This window comes from Sminthopsis crassicaudata, chromosome 2 (assembly GCF_048593235.1).
Source record: "Sminthopsis crassicaudata isolate SCR6 chromosome 2, ASM4859323v1, whole genome shotgun sequence".
In the NCBI taxonomy this organism is placed as follows: Eukaryota; Metazoa; Chordata; class Mammalia; order Dasyuromorphia; family Dasyuridae; genus Sminthopsis; species Sminthopsis crassicaudata.
In genome coordinates this window covers 520496715-520515939 of record NC_133618.1, presented here as the reverse complement: position 1 = coordinate 520515939, position 19225 = coordinate 520496715, and the positions used below count along the sequence as shown (strand labels likewise).

At 38.5% G+C, this 19225-nt stretch overlaps 1 protein-coding gene across 6 annotated transcripts in view; it reads left to right on the top strand.

Annotated features, from left to right (window-relative positions):
* Positions 1–978: 978 nt before the first annotated feature.
* The window catches only part of SHC4 (SHC adaptor protein 4), a 167821-nt gene continuing 149574 nt past the window's right edge, over positions 979–19225 (top strand). For 3 of the 6 annotated variants that reach the window (XM_074294454.1, XM_074294453.1, XM_074294449.1), the window contains exons 1-2: positions 979–1314; positions 1992–2612. In XM_074294454.1, the coding sequence (XP_074150555.1) occupies positions 2043–2612 (570 nt within the window). In that variant the 5' untranslated portion in view covers positions 979–1314; positions 1992–2042. Of the gene's footprint in view, positions 1315–1704; positions 1833–1991; positions 2613–19225 lie in introns of those variants that run through there. The other 3 variants (XM_074294452.1, XM_074294450.1, XM_074294451.1) reach the window with 3 other exon arrangements.

Sequence of the window (19225 nt, the reverse complement as noted above, 5' to 3'; positions counted from 1 at the left end):
GAAAGGTTTTCCTGCCTGTCACAGGATATCATTTAATCTATTGCTGGTATCTAGATCTTAGGGGCGTTGGACCACCATAAGTACAGAGAAGTTTAAATGTAGCAATGGAAACTGGGGTGAAGAAGACATCATCTCTCAAACAACTTTGCAGAGATTTAACTTGATTACATACTAGGGTGTTTTCAATACACTGTATCTTTTATCATTTTACTCAAAGGAAGAAAGAAAAAAAATTTAGCTTGTTGACCTAATGGAGAAAACTGATGTGCAGAGTGCAGAGTGCAGGAAGCAAGATGTGGGATCACAGGTCTTGCCTGAATCAGCCCCTGCTGGGTGTTCTGTGAAATCAAACCTTCAGAAGAGATTGTCTTGCCTCTTCTAAGTGATTTCCTCATCCTTAATCCTAAGAGGGACTGCATCTTCCTTTGCCTGCTCAGTTCCTGGCTTCCTGTGGGCTTGCAGCATTCATCCTGTCTTTAGAGTGAATTTGATAGGTACAGGAAGTCGCACCAGACTGGAGATTGAACCAACAATCAATAAAAAAAAGAACTATGGTTTTAAGAAAGATGCATCAGAGCTTCCCCCAGGAATTGTACCATATGTCCTAATACCCGTGGAACAATGGATTTAATTTTTAGCTCCCCGGTTGGTATTCCCAGTTATGGAGACAATTCTGAAAAAAGGATTCTTTCAACCTGCCGTCCTCTATGCTTGCTGATGATTTATAGATAAGAAAATTTTGTTTCCTTTGCCCATTCATTAATAACACAAAATAAAAGCTGTTCTCTCTCTCTCTCCTATTCTTTCCCTCCCTTCTACTCCACCCTATTCCCCCCCCCCCCCACCAAAAAAAAGCTTTATTTCTCATGGCTACTAGTTTAGTATATTTATGGTGCATGAGTCATCAAGCTGCCTTCTGATTGGGTGAAAACCCAACACCCCTGGGACCGTCAGTCAATTACAGCTATTCTCAGCTTCATTCACAGATTTATTAGCTTGCACACAGGGAGAAATTCATTCAAGAAAGTTCATTCATAAAAATTGCAACACTCTCCATATCATTTTTAATATCTCAGCGTTCCACTGTGAACTGGATCCTGAAGGAAGATAAGTGCAAGACCGAGGAGGTGAAGCAGCAGTCTCCTGAACGCTGATGAGTCTGTGTGAGGATTTAGAGTAACACAGCTGGATCTTAAGTCTCGGAAAGAATGTTGAGCATCACAGGAGTTTTTCCTGGATTGCTGGGCTGAACGACTTGCAGGATGAGATTTTCCAGGAGAAACCAGGGATCAGATCAGATTGATTCAGCACAAAGTGATTTTTGCTCATGTTTTAATTTTTTATTTAAAAAAATTATTGAGAGGAATAAAGGATATGAAAGGGTTACCCTGCAATTCATTTTTTCCCCTTGGGGAGCTGTACAAGGAGGGTTTCAAAGTGCAGAGACCCGAAGGGGGGAGTAAATATTTCAGTGGGCTAGAAATGTTAAGGGACTGACAAGCTGACTGATTTGCACTGCTTTGTGTGGAAGGCTGTGTGTGTGTGTGTGTGTGTGTGTGTGTGTGTGTGTGTGTGTGTGTGTGTGCTTTCACCGCAGTCTGGGCTCTACCATTAAGGCTTTCTCAGAGAGCTGGTAACAGCGGCAAGAAGCCCAAGCTCAGAGCGGTTTAGATGCCTGGATTCTATTGCAGAAGCCAGTGCAGGGAGGGACAGCAGCTCTCTGGCTAAAAGCAGTGATGGGGACTTGGTTTGTGCATTAGCTGTTACCTCTTAGGGTTAAAAATGTCTGGGAAGAGATGATCTAGGAACCCTGAGAAGAACTCCATGCTTAGGTGAGAGTCTCAAAGAAGAAAGAGAGAGAGAGAGAGAGAGAGAGAGAGAGAGAGAGAGAGAGAGAGAGAGAGAGAGAGAGAGAGAATGTTAGAGAGGTTTCTTTCTCTGAATTGCATGGTGTGTTGAAGCATTTAATTTCCATATCGTTTATCTGCCAGACGGGGAAGCCAATTTATGCAACAGTATCCTGTTTCAGCCCTGCCAAGGCTATGAGAGGACGCAGTCCGGAGAGCCTCAGTGGACACATACTGTATGTAGGACTCTTCGGGTACCCCGGAATGCTGCACAGGGCCAAGTATAGTCGTTTTCGGAATGAGCCCATCACTTCCTTAGATGAAGGATCTTCTGGAGGTTCTTCAGTCAATGTCAAAGGTGTACCTCAGGCTTCTCCTTCTTCCCCCTTGCCAGCTCACCTGCCTGGGGAAGATGTCACCTTGGCGGCTCAGGATAACCCTACCCCACTGTGCACTTTGATGCCCCGAATGGCAAGTCTCAGACTGGCCAATCCAGCAAACCTACTGGGACTGAAAAACTTCTGCCTGGGGACCAGAGAGGTGCCCAAGCTCAAACTCTTGGAGAGCCGGGGGGCAGCTCCGAGCAGCCCAACTTCCCCAGAAGCCGGCCTTCCCCGGGCTACCTCTGCTTCGTCTCCTCAGCTGGATGTAGAGACTCAGGATAACTGCATCCTGCCCACCTCGGAGGCACCATCTTCTGGGAGCCATCAGGATGGGTCCTCTCACCAGCACCTGCTGGGGACAGGCATGAACTACTGTGTAAAGGTAAGTCTATTCCCTCCGTGTTTTTGCCTCCTAAGAATTGATTGAGAAAGGGGTCTTCTAGGTCAGCCATTAGTGCTCTGGGTGACTTTAGGCAACTTATGTAGATTCTCTGGGCCTCAGTTTCCCTCATCGGTAAACTGAGTTAATTTGGACTAGACAATTCCTAAGGTTCTTTCCGACTCTAAAGTCTGGGAACCTATGATTATTTTTGCAGCCTCTGGCTTTGCTGAGAGGAGCTAAACATCATGTGAATCTAGAAATATGAAACAGGCAATGTAATGAGGATAACTGAAAACTGATATTGTTTGGGCAATTAAGGGGTTGAAAGAGGTGGCAATCAGGATTGTGGATCTCCCCTAATATACACCTGAAGTGACATGTTCTCAGATCAGAGCATTTTTCAATTCAAAGACAACCAGGGAGGACCGAGGGCAAGAGAAGGTATTACTTCTAGACAAGAACAATTACAAGGATATCCACTTGATTTTGTTTGATTCCATAGTATCCTCAGAAAATAATCACAGTAATTTCCAATCTAAGAATGCAATCCAGTCCAATCCAATGAGCATCTATTAAGCACTTAGCATGATTTCTAATCTAATCGGTCTTTATTAAGCACCTACTATATACATGGCTCTACTGTAAATGACATAGAGACAGAATAGCTCACATTAAGTAGTACAGAAGAAAGGACATAGAATTTGGTGCCAAAATATCTGGCCTGGAATCTAGGTACATGCAACCTGTGTATCTGTTTAAGCCCTTTCATCCATCTGGGTGAATAGATGATAATCAGGCTCTCTTCTTATAATTTACTTTATGGTCAAATGTTTTCTTCTGAATTATTTAATTTGAGTTTCACTACAAACTCATTACAATCCAGTACTTACAACAGTTCCTGGCCCACAGCCGGCATTTAACAATTGCTTGTTGATTGACTGACTGCCTGTGAGTTAGTCAAGAGAAAATCATTATCCCCATTTTATGGATGAGGAAACTAAGTCTTTGGAGTGGAATAGTTCACCTAACATTACATATCTATTAAGCTGCAGAGCTGGAACAATAGCCCAAGTCTTCTGACTTCAAGGCTAATATTCTCGCTACCCTACGTGTTGTGGGTAGGAATCCTGATTAGTATGCCATAGATAAAAGGGGAGGGAGGGAAAACACAAAGAGGTGTGGCAGGAATTTTAATCTGTCTGATTTTTTAAAAAGCCATTTAGTGCTCAGTCAGTGTTTGCTACATACCTGTCAAGTGTCCAGTTATGGTAAAGTCTCCGGGAGTTGGGGGATGGGAGATATTTTTAGGTGCTTGCCTTAAAGGAACTTACTTGAATTAGTAAGAAAATTAGTGAGAATGAATGAGTATGTACACACACGCACACACGCACACATGCACACACACACACAATGTCTTTGGTATGGTGAAACTCATGACCAAAGCAGAAATCATTTTCTCTGAAACTTAAAGTCTTCAGAGAGTGGCAGGGGCATTGAGTCACTGGCCCCTGTTACACAATCACTGTTTGTCAATGGTGGGTCCAGGTCCTCCAGGCCTTTATGACACCAAGGCCAACTCTATCCACTATGGTATATTGCTTCACATAGTTGCACCAACATATTCATATTCTTATGTACACAATATACCTTTATCTATCTCAAATAATTAAAGAATAAACCTTAAGTACCAGGTCATCAGAGCTGTGAATGTCCTATATTAGTGGTGTCAAATTCAAATAGGAAGATTCCTACAAAGTACATATTGTTTTAGGCAATCACAAATTAGCATTATCCATGTCATATTGTATTTTCAGTGATTTTGTCAAACATTTTCCAATTGCATTTTAGTTTGGTTCTGTCCAAGTGTGATACCTCTGTTCTACACTATATGTACTGTTGTTTGTCCTTTGTTCCCAAGAAGACCAGGGCATCAGGGAGATGATACCATGACTAGCAAGTTAATTGGATATAAGAGAGGGAGGGCTGTGCAGGATTACTTGCCTCACTTTTCCCTTCAGAGCTGTAGGTCCAGTGTCAAGATACAGATCAGGAGGACTAAAGATAGCCCTGGATGCCAGTGGAAGACCTTGGCCTTTTTAAGCCAAGGTTTTCCACAGGGCAGTTTGACTGAGGCTGCACATTGAGTGATTAAGGCTAGGTAAGAATTGAGGCAAAGAATGGCCTCTTTTACCTAATTAAAAAAAATCCATTTGGGAGGGGAAGACCCTTGGGGTTTTTGGCCCAAACATTAGTTTTGAAGCCAGTCAATGAGAGAATGAATCGAGTTTAAGGAATGATTCTTAGGAAAGAAATCTAGCAAGTAATTCTCAAGCTATCTTGGGAGGTTTTAGCAATTAAAAAAATTTTATTATAGCCTAGGTTTAGTCAGGGAAGGCCTCCTAGAGGAAGTGAGTTTTGATTTTATTCTTAACAAAAGCTTAGGATCTAGATTGGCAGGAAGTAGGACATTCCAGTCAAGTGAAACAACACAAATAAAATACAGATACAAGAACCACAGAAGATAATAAGACTGGAAAGTTAATGCTGGGGAATAATGGGAGATTTAAGTTAATATCTAAGGGTGATGTCAGATAGTGAAGATGCTTGAATGCTATATTAGGAGATGGGATTTAATCTACTATTTAAAAGGAACTATAATGGGTCTTAAAAATAATTCCTGAAATACTCATTGACTTTCTATTGCCTCTATGATAAAATACAAAAATTTAGGGCTAACATTTAGCACTCTCTTTGTTAAAGGTCCCTTATTTCATATTATTCCCTTCATATATTCTCTGATTCAGTCCAAATGGTCTTCCAGAAATTCCCAAACTGGGCAAATAGGTGGTCTAGTAAATGGAGTGCTGAAGTCAGGAAGATATGAATTCCAATCTGTGTGTTTGTACCCAAAGGAGAGAGGTAGACTTGTGATTTTTATCAGCCAAGGGAAATTCTGGTAAGGAAACTCCTTCTCCCAGTTCAGACTCCTATCTTGTTTAAAATTTATAACTATTAGAGAGTTTTCTGGGGATACTGTTGTTGTAGAAAGCAATATTCATTTCATAAATGACTTGTCCAGGGTCATATAACTAGCCTTGAGATAACATTAATCTTTGTAGCAGTAAAGGTGGCCTCTCCATCTTCCACATAGTAGGCACTTAGGACATTTTTGTTGAAATGAGTTTAATTCTTAAGCAATGGTCCCCATTGCCAAAAGTACTGTTATAGGAGGATTAGTCTGGTAGTTATGTGTGGGATGGAATGAAGAAGAAAGATAAGAAAGAAGCTTCTTTAGTAATTTCTTAGTAATTCCATGAGGAGGAGATGGTGTGAGGATGAATGAACAAGTCATATGAGAAACACTTGAAGGGACTGGAAAAATTTGTTCTGGAAAAAAGACCTAGGGGCAACAAAATAGCCATCTTTGAGTATTTAAAGAATTATCACATGGATGAAGAAAACAGGGATTTGCTTCATTCCTATTTGCTTCGGGGACAAAAGTAGGTGACTGTTACTGAGGCAGATTTTGGCTGGATAAGAGGAAAAACTTTTGAAAAATTAGATCTGTCCAAAAACAGAATGAATAGGCCACTTCAGAATGTAATGAGTTCCATATCAGGAGATCTTTAGACACAGCTTAAACTCTCTTGCTTGAGAGTTCAAATGGGAATTCCTTTTCCATTAGATTTCATATCAGATGCTGCTGAGGTCCCTTCTAGTTCTGTGATTCTGATTAGGGTGGTAGCCATGGAGAAGGAGAAGAAGCTATGACTCCCTAGGAAAGTCAATTAACAGCCTTTGGAAAATGATTGATTTAAGGAGCACAGAGAAGAGGAAGAATGGAAGAGAAAGGCCATAATGGCAAGGATTGTAACCTAGAAAGCAGAAGCTAGGAAACTGGGGAAGGAGCTGGAAGGGAGAGAGAAGTATATAGTCAAGGAGAAGATGAGTTTGAATTTAGATGTGTTAAATGTGACAAGGTGGTGCTTGCTTGGTGAAGTCATTTATGCAGTTAAAAAGATGAACCTGGGTTTCAGACAAGAAACCAAGGGTATGGGTGTAAATTTTAGCGTGAGCAGCAGAGAGCTAGAATAGAAAGATGTTGGCTCCTTGAAGGCAGAGTTATTTCAGATTTTTGTTTTGGTTTGGTTTGGTTTTAGTTTTTAACTTTGGCTCCCCAGGGCCTGGTAGAGTGACTTATACATAGGCAATGCTTAATTTAAGATCATGTACTTTAAATTCAGTGCAGAAAGGGTCTTTGAAGTCCCTTAGATAATCCATAATCTTCTTAATTTTACAAATGAGGAAACAGACCAAGAAAGGTTAAATGACTCTAAAGTCACACAGTTAATGGCAAAACTGGAATTTGAACTCAGGGCCTCTGACTATATTCAGCACATTTTCCACTGCTTATCTAAGTAGGTCAAGATCAAGTTTAGTACATGTGGTGAAAACTCACTGAAGTAGGACCATGGGAATTAAAACTGTAGCTCCTTTTGATTCTAATGTTCTCTGATTCTTTGAAAATTAATAGCAATTTCTGCCAAAAACTTTGAAATTTTTTGTTCTTATAAACGTAGGGCCAAGCACAGTGCCTAGCACATGGTTGTTACTGTTGAATCATTTTTCAGTTGTGTCTAACTCATGACCTCCATTTGGGTTTTCTTGGCAGAGATATTTCCTTTTCTAGCTCCTTATGAGGAAAATGAGGGAAACAAAGTAAAGTGACTTGTAAAGGGTCACATGGCCAGTAAGTGTCTGAGGCTGGATTTGAACTCAGGTCCTGACTCCAAGTCCTATATGCCATCTAATTATCCCCAATTTTTAAGTTTACCTTTTTATTCTGGGCATGAAAATATGATTTCCTTGAAAGGAAAAAAGGGAGAGAGTTAGGTAGAATCTTTTCATGACACATCAGTGCAATTAGAGGAGGAGATAGGGTCTGGTCACTTAGAAAGCTTTTCCTACTTCTCTGTATGAGTGTTTCTTTGTGTTACCTAAATCACTAGAGAAATCTTTTACATTGGGCTGTACATTGGGTGCCCCTGGGGTCTGGGGCCACTGAAGAACTTGAGCACTGATGACTCGTTGATTCAAGGCCAGTGATAATTGTCCCATCTTCTGAGCCATCTCTAACATAATGGCCTGCCTACATCAGAGGTACACCCTAACCATGTGGCTTGTCTAAATTACACCTAATGAATGCTATAATGATATATAATGATGCTTGAACTGATCACCTACTTCTTTTTTCCTTTGCTCTTTCCATTTTATGGGACCTTTTCATTTGCATTTTTTGTGTCTGTCCCTAGTTTTGACACAATGTCTTGCATGTAGTCAATCCTTAATAGTTACAGGTTAATGTAATTGAACATATTGTCCTCCCTCATATTATGAATAAATAGATGCATGTCAAATGACTTATCAGTTATAACTTTCTAACATTAGCACATTGGAATAAATTATTCTTCTCACCTTCCAGTAGAGTCCAATTTTGAGGCCTTATTGTGGTTTGAAAGTGACCTTGAATTCAACAAGATTGTTTAAACCATGTTTCTTCCTTTTTTTTCCTTCTTCCTCCTTTTACCCACCTCCTTTCGAAGGTGATAAAGAGGTAAATGGGAGGCTTGAGAGAGAAAGGTGAAGTAGAAAGTGTGAGAAAATGTGGGGCAGTAAAAGAAAATGAAAGAGCAACACAGAAGTTGAAAACAAAAGGGATGGGCAAGAGTGCCCGGAAGGCTATCTAATTTGTTTCTAGTCAATTAAAATGTTGAGCATAAGGTTACATTATTTTTTTTGAAGGAAGTTAATCTTAAATCAAGAATGAGGAAGAAAAGTGTGGGAGCATGGAAAGGGCAGAAGATGGAAAGAACTCCAAAGCCAGACTATCTTTTTTTTGCGTAAGGCTAGGTCTATTTGCAACATAAGGCCATAGACATCTGAACTGGAGTGTAAAAGGTATATATTTGTTTATTTATTTTAGTTCTAGAATAGATTTTTGTCTCCATCACTTCCCAACTACAAAGTACTTGGATATCTTCCACATTGGCTTCTCCATCTACCATTTTTTGAAAAGGCATTATCCACCTCAATTGTACCTTGGGTGCTTCAAATATCCAATAATGAAATGTTGAAGAATATAGCCAGTAAAAAAAAAAGTTATTAAGTACTTATCATGTGCTAGACACTGTGCTACACAGTAAGGTTTCAAAGAAAGGCCTGCTGGCCCATACCCTCAAGGAGCTCATATTCTAGCAGTGGGAAGTGCTCTTTCAAAGAAATTCCATGAAACCCCTAATCATTGCCCTTATGAAATGGAGGGAGTGAATTATTTACTACCCCTAATTGTGACTGGATATTGGACAAATGGCTAGAAGTTAGTGGCCTTAATCCATTTGATTTGTTTCCTCATTTTTTTCTTAGAGATGGAGTGAGGAATAGAATCATTCCTTTACAATATATGAATAATAGTGATCCCTGGCCAGTTGTTACTTGTTACTTTCTTGAATGGCTCTAGGGACAGAAAGTTTGGCAATGGAATTACAATCACATCAAACATCTTATCCCAGCTAAGGAAAGGGTAGCTTTTCTATGGCTATCAATAGAGATTCAAAGTACATGGAAGGCAATTTACCAAAAAAATGTGTAAAGACAAGAGCAGGTAAAGAGTAAGATCAAAGAGAAGGCATTAGAGGGAGGAGGTCTGGGAAAGTTGTCCTTCGGAAAATGAGATTTGAGCCAAGTCTTGAATGAAGGCATAAGTAAGAAGAGCATTCAAGTTACGGGACAGAGTGACAGGAAAGAGATAAAATTAAAAGATGGCATATAATGTACAAAGAATACATGGAGAAGCTGATAAAGGATATGAACTGACAATTTTCAGATGAAGAAATTGAAACTATTTGTAGCCATATGAAAAGGTGTTCCGAATTACTATTGATCAGAGAAATGCAAATTAAGAAACTCTGAGATACCACTACACACCTGTCAGATTGGCTAAGATGACAGGAACAAATAATGATGAATGTTGGAGGGGATGCGGGAAAATTGGGACACTGATGCATTGTTGGTGGAGTTGTGAACGAATCCAACCATTCTGGAGAGCAATCTGGAATTATGCCCAAAAAGTTATCAAAATGTGCATACCTTTTGATCCAGCAGTGTTTCTACTGGGCTTATATCCCAAAGAGATCTTAAAGGAAGGAAAGGGATCCATATGTGCAAAAATGTTTGTGGCAGCCCTCTTTGTAATGGCAAGAACCTGGAAACTGAGTGGATGCCCATCAGTTGGAGAATGACTGAATAAATTATGTATGGTATATGAATGTTATGGAATATTATTGTTCTGTTCCAGTTTTCCCGGCTCTCCTCCAACATTCACCATTATTTTTTTCTGGGATGCTAAGTGAAATGAGCAGAACCAGGAGATTATTATACATAGCAACAACAAAACTATACCACATGACCAGTTCTGATGGACATGACTCTTTTCAACAATGAGAGGATTCAAACCAGTTCCACTTGTGCAGTGATGAAGAGAGCCATTTACACCCAGAGAGAGAACTGTGGGAACAAAGTGTGGAACACAACATAGCATTCTCACTCTCTCTGTTGTTATTTGCTTACATTTTTTCTTTTTCTTCCTTCTTGATCTGATTTTTCTTGAACAAGATAACTGTATAAATATGTTTACATATATTGGATCTAACAAGTATTTCTTTTCTTTCTTTTTTTTCTCCTGAGGCTGGGGTTAAGTGACTTGCCCAGGGTCACACAGCTAGGAAGTGTTAAGTGTCTGAGACCAGATTTGAACTTGGGTCCTCCTGAATTCAAGGCTGGTGCTCTATCCACTGCGCCACCTAGCTGCCCCATCTAACAAGTATTTCAACATATTTAACATGTATTGGACTACCTGCCAGCTAGGGTAGGGGATGGAGGGAAGGAGGGGAAAATTTGCAACAAAAGGTTATGCAAAGGTCAATGTTAGAAAAATTATCCATGCATACGCTTTGTAAATAAAAAACTTTAATAATAAAAAAAAGAAAAAAGAAGTTTTAATTTTTAAAAAAGAGTACATGGAGAGAAAATGTAAAAAGGTAGGAAGATTGAGAGATTGTGATAGACTTTAAATGACAAACAGGATTTTAATTTGATCCTGGATGTAATAGGAACTATTGCAGTTTATTGAATAGGGTTATGAACTGATCAGACTTGAACTTTAAGGAAAAATCACTTTGGTACCTTAGGAAAAAATAAGCTGGAGTGGCGAGAGACTTGAGGGAGGGACACACGGGAAAACTATTATAAGAGTGATGGGGGCCTGTGTTAGTGTGGTAGCTATTTGAATGGATAGGAGAGGTATATGAGGTCTTGAGAAAATAGGAATGACAAGACTTAGCAACAGATTGGATGTGTGGCATTAGTAAAAGAGGAATTTCTTTTTTTTCTCCCTTCTCCTTCTCTCCCACCCTAGAACTGGCTACAATTAGACACAACTATATGTTTATGTATGTGTAAAATCATTCTACACATATTTCTATTTATTCAATTCTTTCTCTAGGTACAGATATCATCTTCCTTCATATGTTCTTTGTCATTAATTCAAGTATTTATAATAGTCAAAATGACTTAGTCCTTAAAAGTTATTATTTTTAAAATCATTCTTTTTATTTACTTGTTTTTTAGTTTCCAACATTTACTTTTATAAAACTTTGATTTCCATTTTTTTCCTCCCTCTCTTCCACCCCTTCTCCATCCCCAAGATGGCAATCAATCTTATCTAGGTTACACATGCATGTATTTTTTATATTTTCATACTAGTCATATTATGGGAAAAGAATCAGAATAAAAGGGAAAAAACTCAAGAAAAAAAAGATTCCCTCAAAGTGAAAATAGTATTCTTTGATTTGCATTCAAACTCCACAATTCTTTAGCTGGATGTGGATAGCATTTTCCAATGTGAGTCTTTCGGAGTTATCTTAGATCATTATATTGGTGAGGAAAGCTAAGTCTATCAAAGCAGATCCTTGCACAATGTTTCTATTACTCAAAGTTGTTCTTAAAATAATTTTGCTATTACTGTATACAATATTCTCTTGTGTGGGTCAAAACCTGACCTTACAAATAGCAATTCCTTACATAGAGAACCAGATCTGAAGGGGTTAGTCTATAAGATAGGGGATGATTCCCTGCCTAAAACCAGTAATATTTATGTTTTACTTATGTTTCCATATTGAGGATGCAGTGAATAAAGCTCCAGAACTACAGTCAGGAATCTCTAAATTCAAATCTGTCCTCTGACACTATCTGTGTGATCCTGTGTATGTCATTTAATTTCTGTCTCAGTTTCATCAAATATGAAATGGATCACTTCCTTTGTGGTCAGATTTTAATTTTTATACTTGAATATACTTGAAATTTTAATACTTGAATATTTAATTTAATATTTGAAATTTAATATCAAATTGTGTTAGGTTTGAATACTCTAGATCTCAGCAGGCAAAGTAAGTAAGAAACAACTTTCTATGAAGACTTCTCTTTGCAAAGACTAACCCTTCTATTTTGGTCTTTGAAGTTTTTATGATTCTTTTTGTCAACATTATTGTACTCTGTGTATATAATTTTCTTGGTCTTGCTTACTTCATGCAACATCAATTCATAAAAGTCTTCCTAAATTTCACTTTGTTCTTTGTAGTCATAATTTTTTATGCTATAATAATATCCATTACATATATTTCACAATTTGTTCTATTCTCCAACCTGTTGAGTGTTTCTTCCAACATTATTTTTATTTGCATAGGTACCATCAACAATTGGCCCTCCCCTATTGGATATCTCTACTCGCATAGTTCATTTTCTACACATTCTCAGGTAGAGCTGAGTATCATTCCCACTTAAAGCCACGTCTGCTTCTATTTCCTAGATCTTCTGAAGACTTCTTCATCCTGACAGGCTCCCAGGTTTGAAACTTGAGAGTGAGCCCTGATACTTTCCACTTCCTTTCCCTCCATAACTACCAGTCTGTTACTAATCTTGTTTATTCCATCTTTACAATATTTCTTAAATGCATCTCTTCTTCTCCTCTCGCCATCTTCAAAAGGTCCTCAACTTCCTTCAGGTCCTCATCTTTCTTACCTGGATTACTGTAATTGCCTCCTAATGGCCTACTCTCCAGGTTTTTTTTAGCCTCCAATTTATTCTCTATTAAGTTTCTAAAATAATTGGCCTAAGGTACAGTTATCATTGCTTAAATACTACCAAATGTTATTTATTATTTCTTAAAATGTGAAGTCCTTCCAAAAAGGCAACCCATTGATCCCCTCATTTTTTCAGCCTTTTTTTTTTTTTAACCATCTTTACCCTTCATATCTTCTATGATCCAAACAAATCATACTATTATCTCTTTTCTAAACTCAGCATACCATCTTTCACCCCTGAGGCTTTGCTGAGAATGCACTCCTTGCTCATCCCTTCCCCTCACAATCTTTTTTGCAAGGTCAAGTCGACTTTCACCAATTATCCTGGTTATTATTGCTCTTTTCCTCCTCCAATAACCTTATATTTTAATTTTCTGTATATGAGTTGTGTTCTCCAACAGAATACATATATATTTATATATGTACATATATGCATATACATATATACATACATTCACATATATACATCCATACACATACATATATACATACACATATATGTTTTTCTATAAGAATGACTTCATTCTTTGTACCTGCATCCTCAACATCTAGCACAGTCCCTCATGAACAGTAGACATTTAATAAAGAGTTGTCCATTGATTAATTGGAATTAATTGGAATTCAAACAAGTTGGAATGAACATATTTGTATTCATCCCTACTGTTTATTTTTTGGACCATAAAATGTATCAGACTGTTAGATGCAATGTGATTTGAGTGGTCTTTCTTTTGGCTGGAAGAAACATATTTTGTGATCTGGAGATATCAGGTAATTTCCCCATCCTCCAGATTTCTGTGTGTCAGTGTGATTATACTGAAAGTATCCTGCTTCCTGGGCAGCTTGATGGCTCCATGGATAGAGTGTCAGCTCTGGAGTCAAGAGGACCTGAGTTCAAATGTGGCCTCAGGTATTTTGCGGCTATGTGACCCCAGTAAACTCATTTAACCCTATTTTTCTGAGTTCCTCATCTACTAAATAACCTGGAAAAGGTAAAGGCAAAGCACTAGAGTATCTTGGCCAAAATGGAGTCATGAAATGATTCAATAACAACAAAGAAGAACATGATAACTTGCATGTGTTAGGAGCATAATCTTTGAACCGGCTCTCAAAGATTGTCTAAATCTATATCTTATCCTTTTACACATGGGGAAACTGAGGTCTCATGAAATGAAATGATTTTTTTTCAAGGTAACACAGGTCCTGATGGAGCAGAATTTTAACTTAGGTCCTCACCTTCCAAATTCCGCTTTCTTTCTACTGTACCACATTTTACCCTTGTTTATTCCATGGATCCTGTGTCCTCTAAAATTGGTACTGTAAATAACCACTGATGCTGATGTGGTTCCATTGGCAATGAACCACTGACAGGCTCATCTGCATCTTATGCTGACAGCTGCCACAGTGGATTTTCTAGCTTTCCTGGTTTGTGTAGTTGTTGGCCCTGGTTTATTGTGGCCAGGAATGTATCTATGCTTGGCGGTGAGGAAAAACAATGGGTATCAGGATGAGAATGGAGGCAGATCAGAGTGAGAGTCATTCCTTGTATATGGGTGCTGGTAGAGGTATTAAATGGAATGGCAGCTGGGACAGGAGCCAGTGACAATGGCACAGACCTGGCAGATGGCTAGGAACAGCAGCAAACCCAAATTACCAAGCATCTCCCAAAATAAGGGAAGAAGATGTACACTCATGGTCCAGTTGCCCTGATTGTTCAAACATTTACAATAATGGCACATTATACCCTTACATTGTACTGTCTTATTCACCAATCCCAATCAGTAATTTTTTTGGTAATTTATATTCAGAGAATCTCCTGTATCAGGATGAGGTTAAGTGACTTGTTTATGGTTACATGGCCAGATTGTGTAAAAGTTGGCACTTGACCCCAGATTTTCCTGACTCTAAGCATTCTACTTGGAAAATAGATCATGCATACAAATAAATGCATTAAAATATATACAAAATAAACACAAAATGATCATTCAAGTTTGGGAAACTACTAACAACTTTGGGATGAAGAATAGTTTCTTGGAAGAGATAGCACTTGACCTAGCCTTCCTCTATTTTCTTAAGAGAATATCTATAGGAAAGGAAATGTAGATCTTCTAAAATGTATTCATGCTAGACTTCCACTAAAATCTTCCTTCGATTCCTTATTAATGGCATAGAGGCTACCCTGGATTTTAAAAGACTAAGACAATGGAGGGCACATTCTGGGAAGCTTCAAAGCCAACTTCAGGTTATCTGAAGAGAAAGAAGTCTAGGTTTGGAGAAGCTTGTTGTCTTGACCATAGCAAACAAGGCAGCTATGTTGTGGAGGAATCATAAATTGAATTAGTGGAGAGGGCAGCCATCAGGATGAAATCAATCAACATTCCTAGACCTTCTGAAGAGTAGATTTAATAAAGGATTTCCATTCTGCTTTTCTGGAAGTAGGCTCCCCAGGCATCCATGTCAAGTCAACAAATGTTAATTAAGTTCTTATTCTGTGCCAGATTCTGCTAAGAACTAGGGATACAGTGAAAAGCAAAAAACCAAGACCTTGGTCTCAAGAGCTCACAGTCTGATAGGGGAAGAATACAATATATGTATATGTAAAAGCAAGATATGGACAGGATAACTTGGAAATTGCTTCAAAGGGAAAGTACCGAGATTAAGAAAAGGGAAAGGTGTTTTCTGGAATGTGCAACTTTAGCATCAATAATGTGGGTCAGTAGTAGGCAGACCCTATTTCACAGGCTTCAAGGACTGGGTCCTCAGTGACCAGATTCCATTACAGTTAAGAAATAATAATAGGCTCTACTGGGGCCACATTAGGTTTCTTCCACAAAACATATTATTTGAATGTCATTATGCTTGTCTTTGAAATAATTTTTATTCAGGTAAAGCGTGGTCCAAGAGAAGCCCCCCTTCCCCAGGAAATTTATAAGAATGAAACAAGAATTGGGAAGAAACTGGGTCTCTTGACTACCAGCTTTGGTGCCCTGTCTGATGACCATCCTTGAGGTGGTAAGATACAATTGAATCAGCTGTAAAAAGTGTAAAATTGTAGCTGTCAGTTTACATTTGGATACTCTCCCAGTCCTGGAGTTTTTCCTCTCTCAGCTTTTGTTTATCAGTAACAGGATGTCTTCCCTCGATTAGATTATAAGGATCCAAGGACCAGGGCTTTTTATCAAAATCCACCTGATCAAAGAGTCTCCATTTTTTCCCAATCATTTTACAACAATCTTCCTGATACTTAATAACATTTTGCATTTCTACAAAGTATCCTTTCTTTCTTCAAAGCACCTTGGGAGCATTAAGTAAATTGGCCTGAAATTTGTTATTAGAGCAGACACAATTTGTTTTTAAACAGTTTTTGCTTTTTAAAATTGGAAATGTATTATTACCTTGGTACCTAATGGACATTAACAACAGTTCCAATCCAATGTTTATTCCAATATGACCATTACTATTTGCCAAAAGCCAAGGTAGTTTATACTCTGTTCATGTGACATATGGAATTCTAGTTCAGTTCTAACTGATTAGCCTTTGCCCAGCCCTGCTGGTGATCTCAAAGCTTCTCCAAATCTGATTTAGACAAGACCTGAGATTGTAATCTCTTGTTTGTAGATGGGGAGATGGATGCTTTTGGAAGAAGGAGAAAAAATTCCTTACCTTGTGGCAGTAACCTAAGCATTTGTTGGAATAGAAATGAAGCCCCAGTTTCCTGACTCCTTGACCCCACTTCTTTTATTTTCCTTTATAAAATGAGCTTTAATGATGTACAGTGGAAAAAGTACTTACTGATTCTGGAATCAGAGGACCTGGGTTCAAATTCCACCTCTGATACTTGCTACCTCTATGGTTTTGGGCACACTTCTTCATCTCACTGGTCTCAATTTCCTTATCTGTAAAACGGAGGGTTTGGACTAAATGGCTTCAAGGGACTCTTCCATTTCTAACTCTATCAGTTACCTTATTAAGAAAATTATCATATTCATGAATCCTCCCCTGGAACAGAGAAAAAAAATTAGGCAAAGCTAAATGTTACAGTGACCACATCTGACTGTGTAGGCAACCTTCCGTACCTGGAACCCTTTCCCTTTACCCAAAAGGAAGGAACTGCTTAGTCATCTTTTTCTCTGGGGCTAAGATTGATCATTAAAATTACTCAGCATTTGGCTTCATTTTAGTAATCTTTTAGTTTGCAAGCTTGCGGTCTTATCATTCTCCTTGAAGCTGGGTTCAAATTCTACTTTTGAGACATCCTGATTCTTGCCAAAGGGAACCATGTGGGTCAGTGTCAGGCAGACCCTGTTTCATATGCATCAAAAACTGGGCCTTTTTGTTACTTAATCTCTCTGTACCCTAGACAACTTTCTAATACTGTAGAGTATAAGAGATCTGCCTTTGTGGAGGGAGTTTGCAAATTGGAAGTTATAAATGTTGAGGAAATCATAGATCTGGGTCAAAAGAAAAAAAAAATTTAAAGCAAAATGGTGTGTGTGTGTGGAAATGAACTATTAAAAAAAGTGTTATTACCATATGCCAAGATGCGAAGAAGCTTAAAAGTAGTTTATTTTTCAGTTGATATTTTCAAATATAGAGATGAGTAATTCTTTTAAGGACTAGGAATAATGCCTTTTTAGTTTCTTGGTTTCTTCTATGCTTTTTTACTTAACTCCCTTCTTTGCATAAGAGAGGCTTTGAATGGTAAGATGTGATTACAGATAAAGATGATCTGTTATTTCTTTGATATAGGGAATTCCCAAGCAGCTAGGTGGCTCTTAGGCCTGGAATCAGGAAGACTCATCTTCCTGAATTCAAATCCAGCCTCAGACATTTACTAGTTGTATGACCCTGGGCAATTCACTCAACCCTGTTTGCCTCAATTTCCTCTGCTATAAAATGAGATAGAGAAGGAAATGGCAAACTACTTCAAAATCTTTACCAAGAAAACTCCAAATAGGGTCACAAGAGAGTTGGATATGACTGAACAATAACAAAATAGGGAGCTTCCATAAGAGGAAATGCCCTTTATGAAGGCAAAATACCATCTTCTCTATAACATAGTCTTAGAGAATTGCCTGGAGCTCTGAAGTGTTGGGTGATTTACAGCACCAGAAATTATCAGATGTAGGTTTTGAGGTCACGTCTTCCTGGCCAGCGATCCACATTCCCTACCACAGTCTCTCAATATGTGGGAGACTTACTTTTGGGAAATTCAGAGAATTCACAAAACCTAAGGAGAGGGATAACAAGTGGGAAAATGATTACAAAGTTTTCTCTAGCTCAAGGAATAGGTTTTTTATTAGATAACCATGCAGAGGCCAGAGATTCTTCTCAAAAGTGTGGTCTTATGGAGGGAGGATAGAAGCAGCAAATTATCTGGAGAACAGTAGGAGAAAGACAGGATGATCAGTTCCTTTGTTTTCTTTTTTGTTTTGTTTTGGAAACATTGTTTAAAGACTTTCATTCTTGCCAACTAACCAGAAATTTGAGGAGGTTTAGGTATCATAGGAATAGGGCAGGATCAGAAGTCAGAAAGACCCGGATTCAAATCAAAACCCGGATTTGTTTATAAAATCCACATTGGTGGGAGGCAGTCCCTGTATATATATATCCTTTGCATGCCTTATCTCAGTTGTTTAATAGTGGCAAAAGTGCAGGGTCCAAATCTTGAATTTGCTGCTTCAATCTGAAAATGAATGCTTTGCAAACTGTCTTAGCTCTTCCTGTAGCTGCATTCTAACCTCCTTGACTTTAGGAACTCATAGCATGAAGGCTCCTCAAGCTTTCTGCTCCTCATTTATCTCACATGTAAAATGAAGTGATTGGACTAGGTCAATATCTAAATTTGCTATGCTTTGCTCCTAACAACAAGGTAAGAAGGTGAAAGTATTACCCCCTTTTTTGAGACAGGAAAACGTACCAGAATTTTTCGGCTAGACATATCCAAGTGGAAGTATAGTATTTGAGGAGGAATTGGAACCTATTTGCTGACTCTAGTCAGTGCTCACCATGATGTGGGAACTTTGGAATCAGAGATTCTGAATCTTGGTTCTATCACTACCTATGTGACCTTACACAAGTGGCTTACCTCCTTTGTGCTTCACTTGATACAATTGTAAAAAGAGGAGATTAGACTAAAAAGCCTCATCAGATCCCTTCCAGTTCTTACTCTTATCTTATTTTCTAACTATCCCCAGATGCCAAGACCAATGTGCTAACACCCTATGTCCATCTGTCTCTGTGTTGCTCTTCTGCCAGGAGTTGGTATCTGATCCATTTGAGATAGCTCTGTTCAGTTGTCTATAGTCCTTTATAAAATGTTTTTCTCCACAATAATTCTGTGAGGTAGGTAAAGCAAATGTTTCTGTTTGTGTCTAACCAGTAATTTTACTGGTGTAGAAAACCCTCAGCAATGGAATC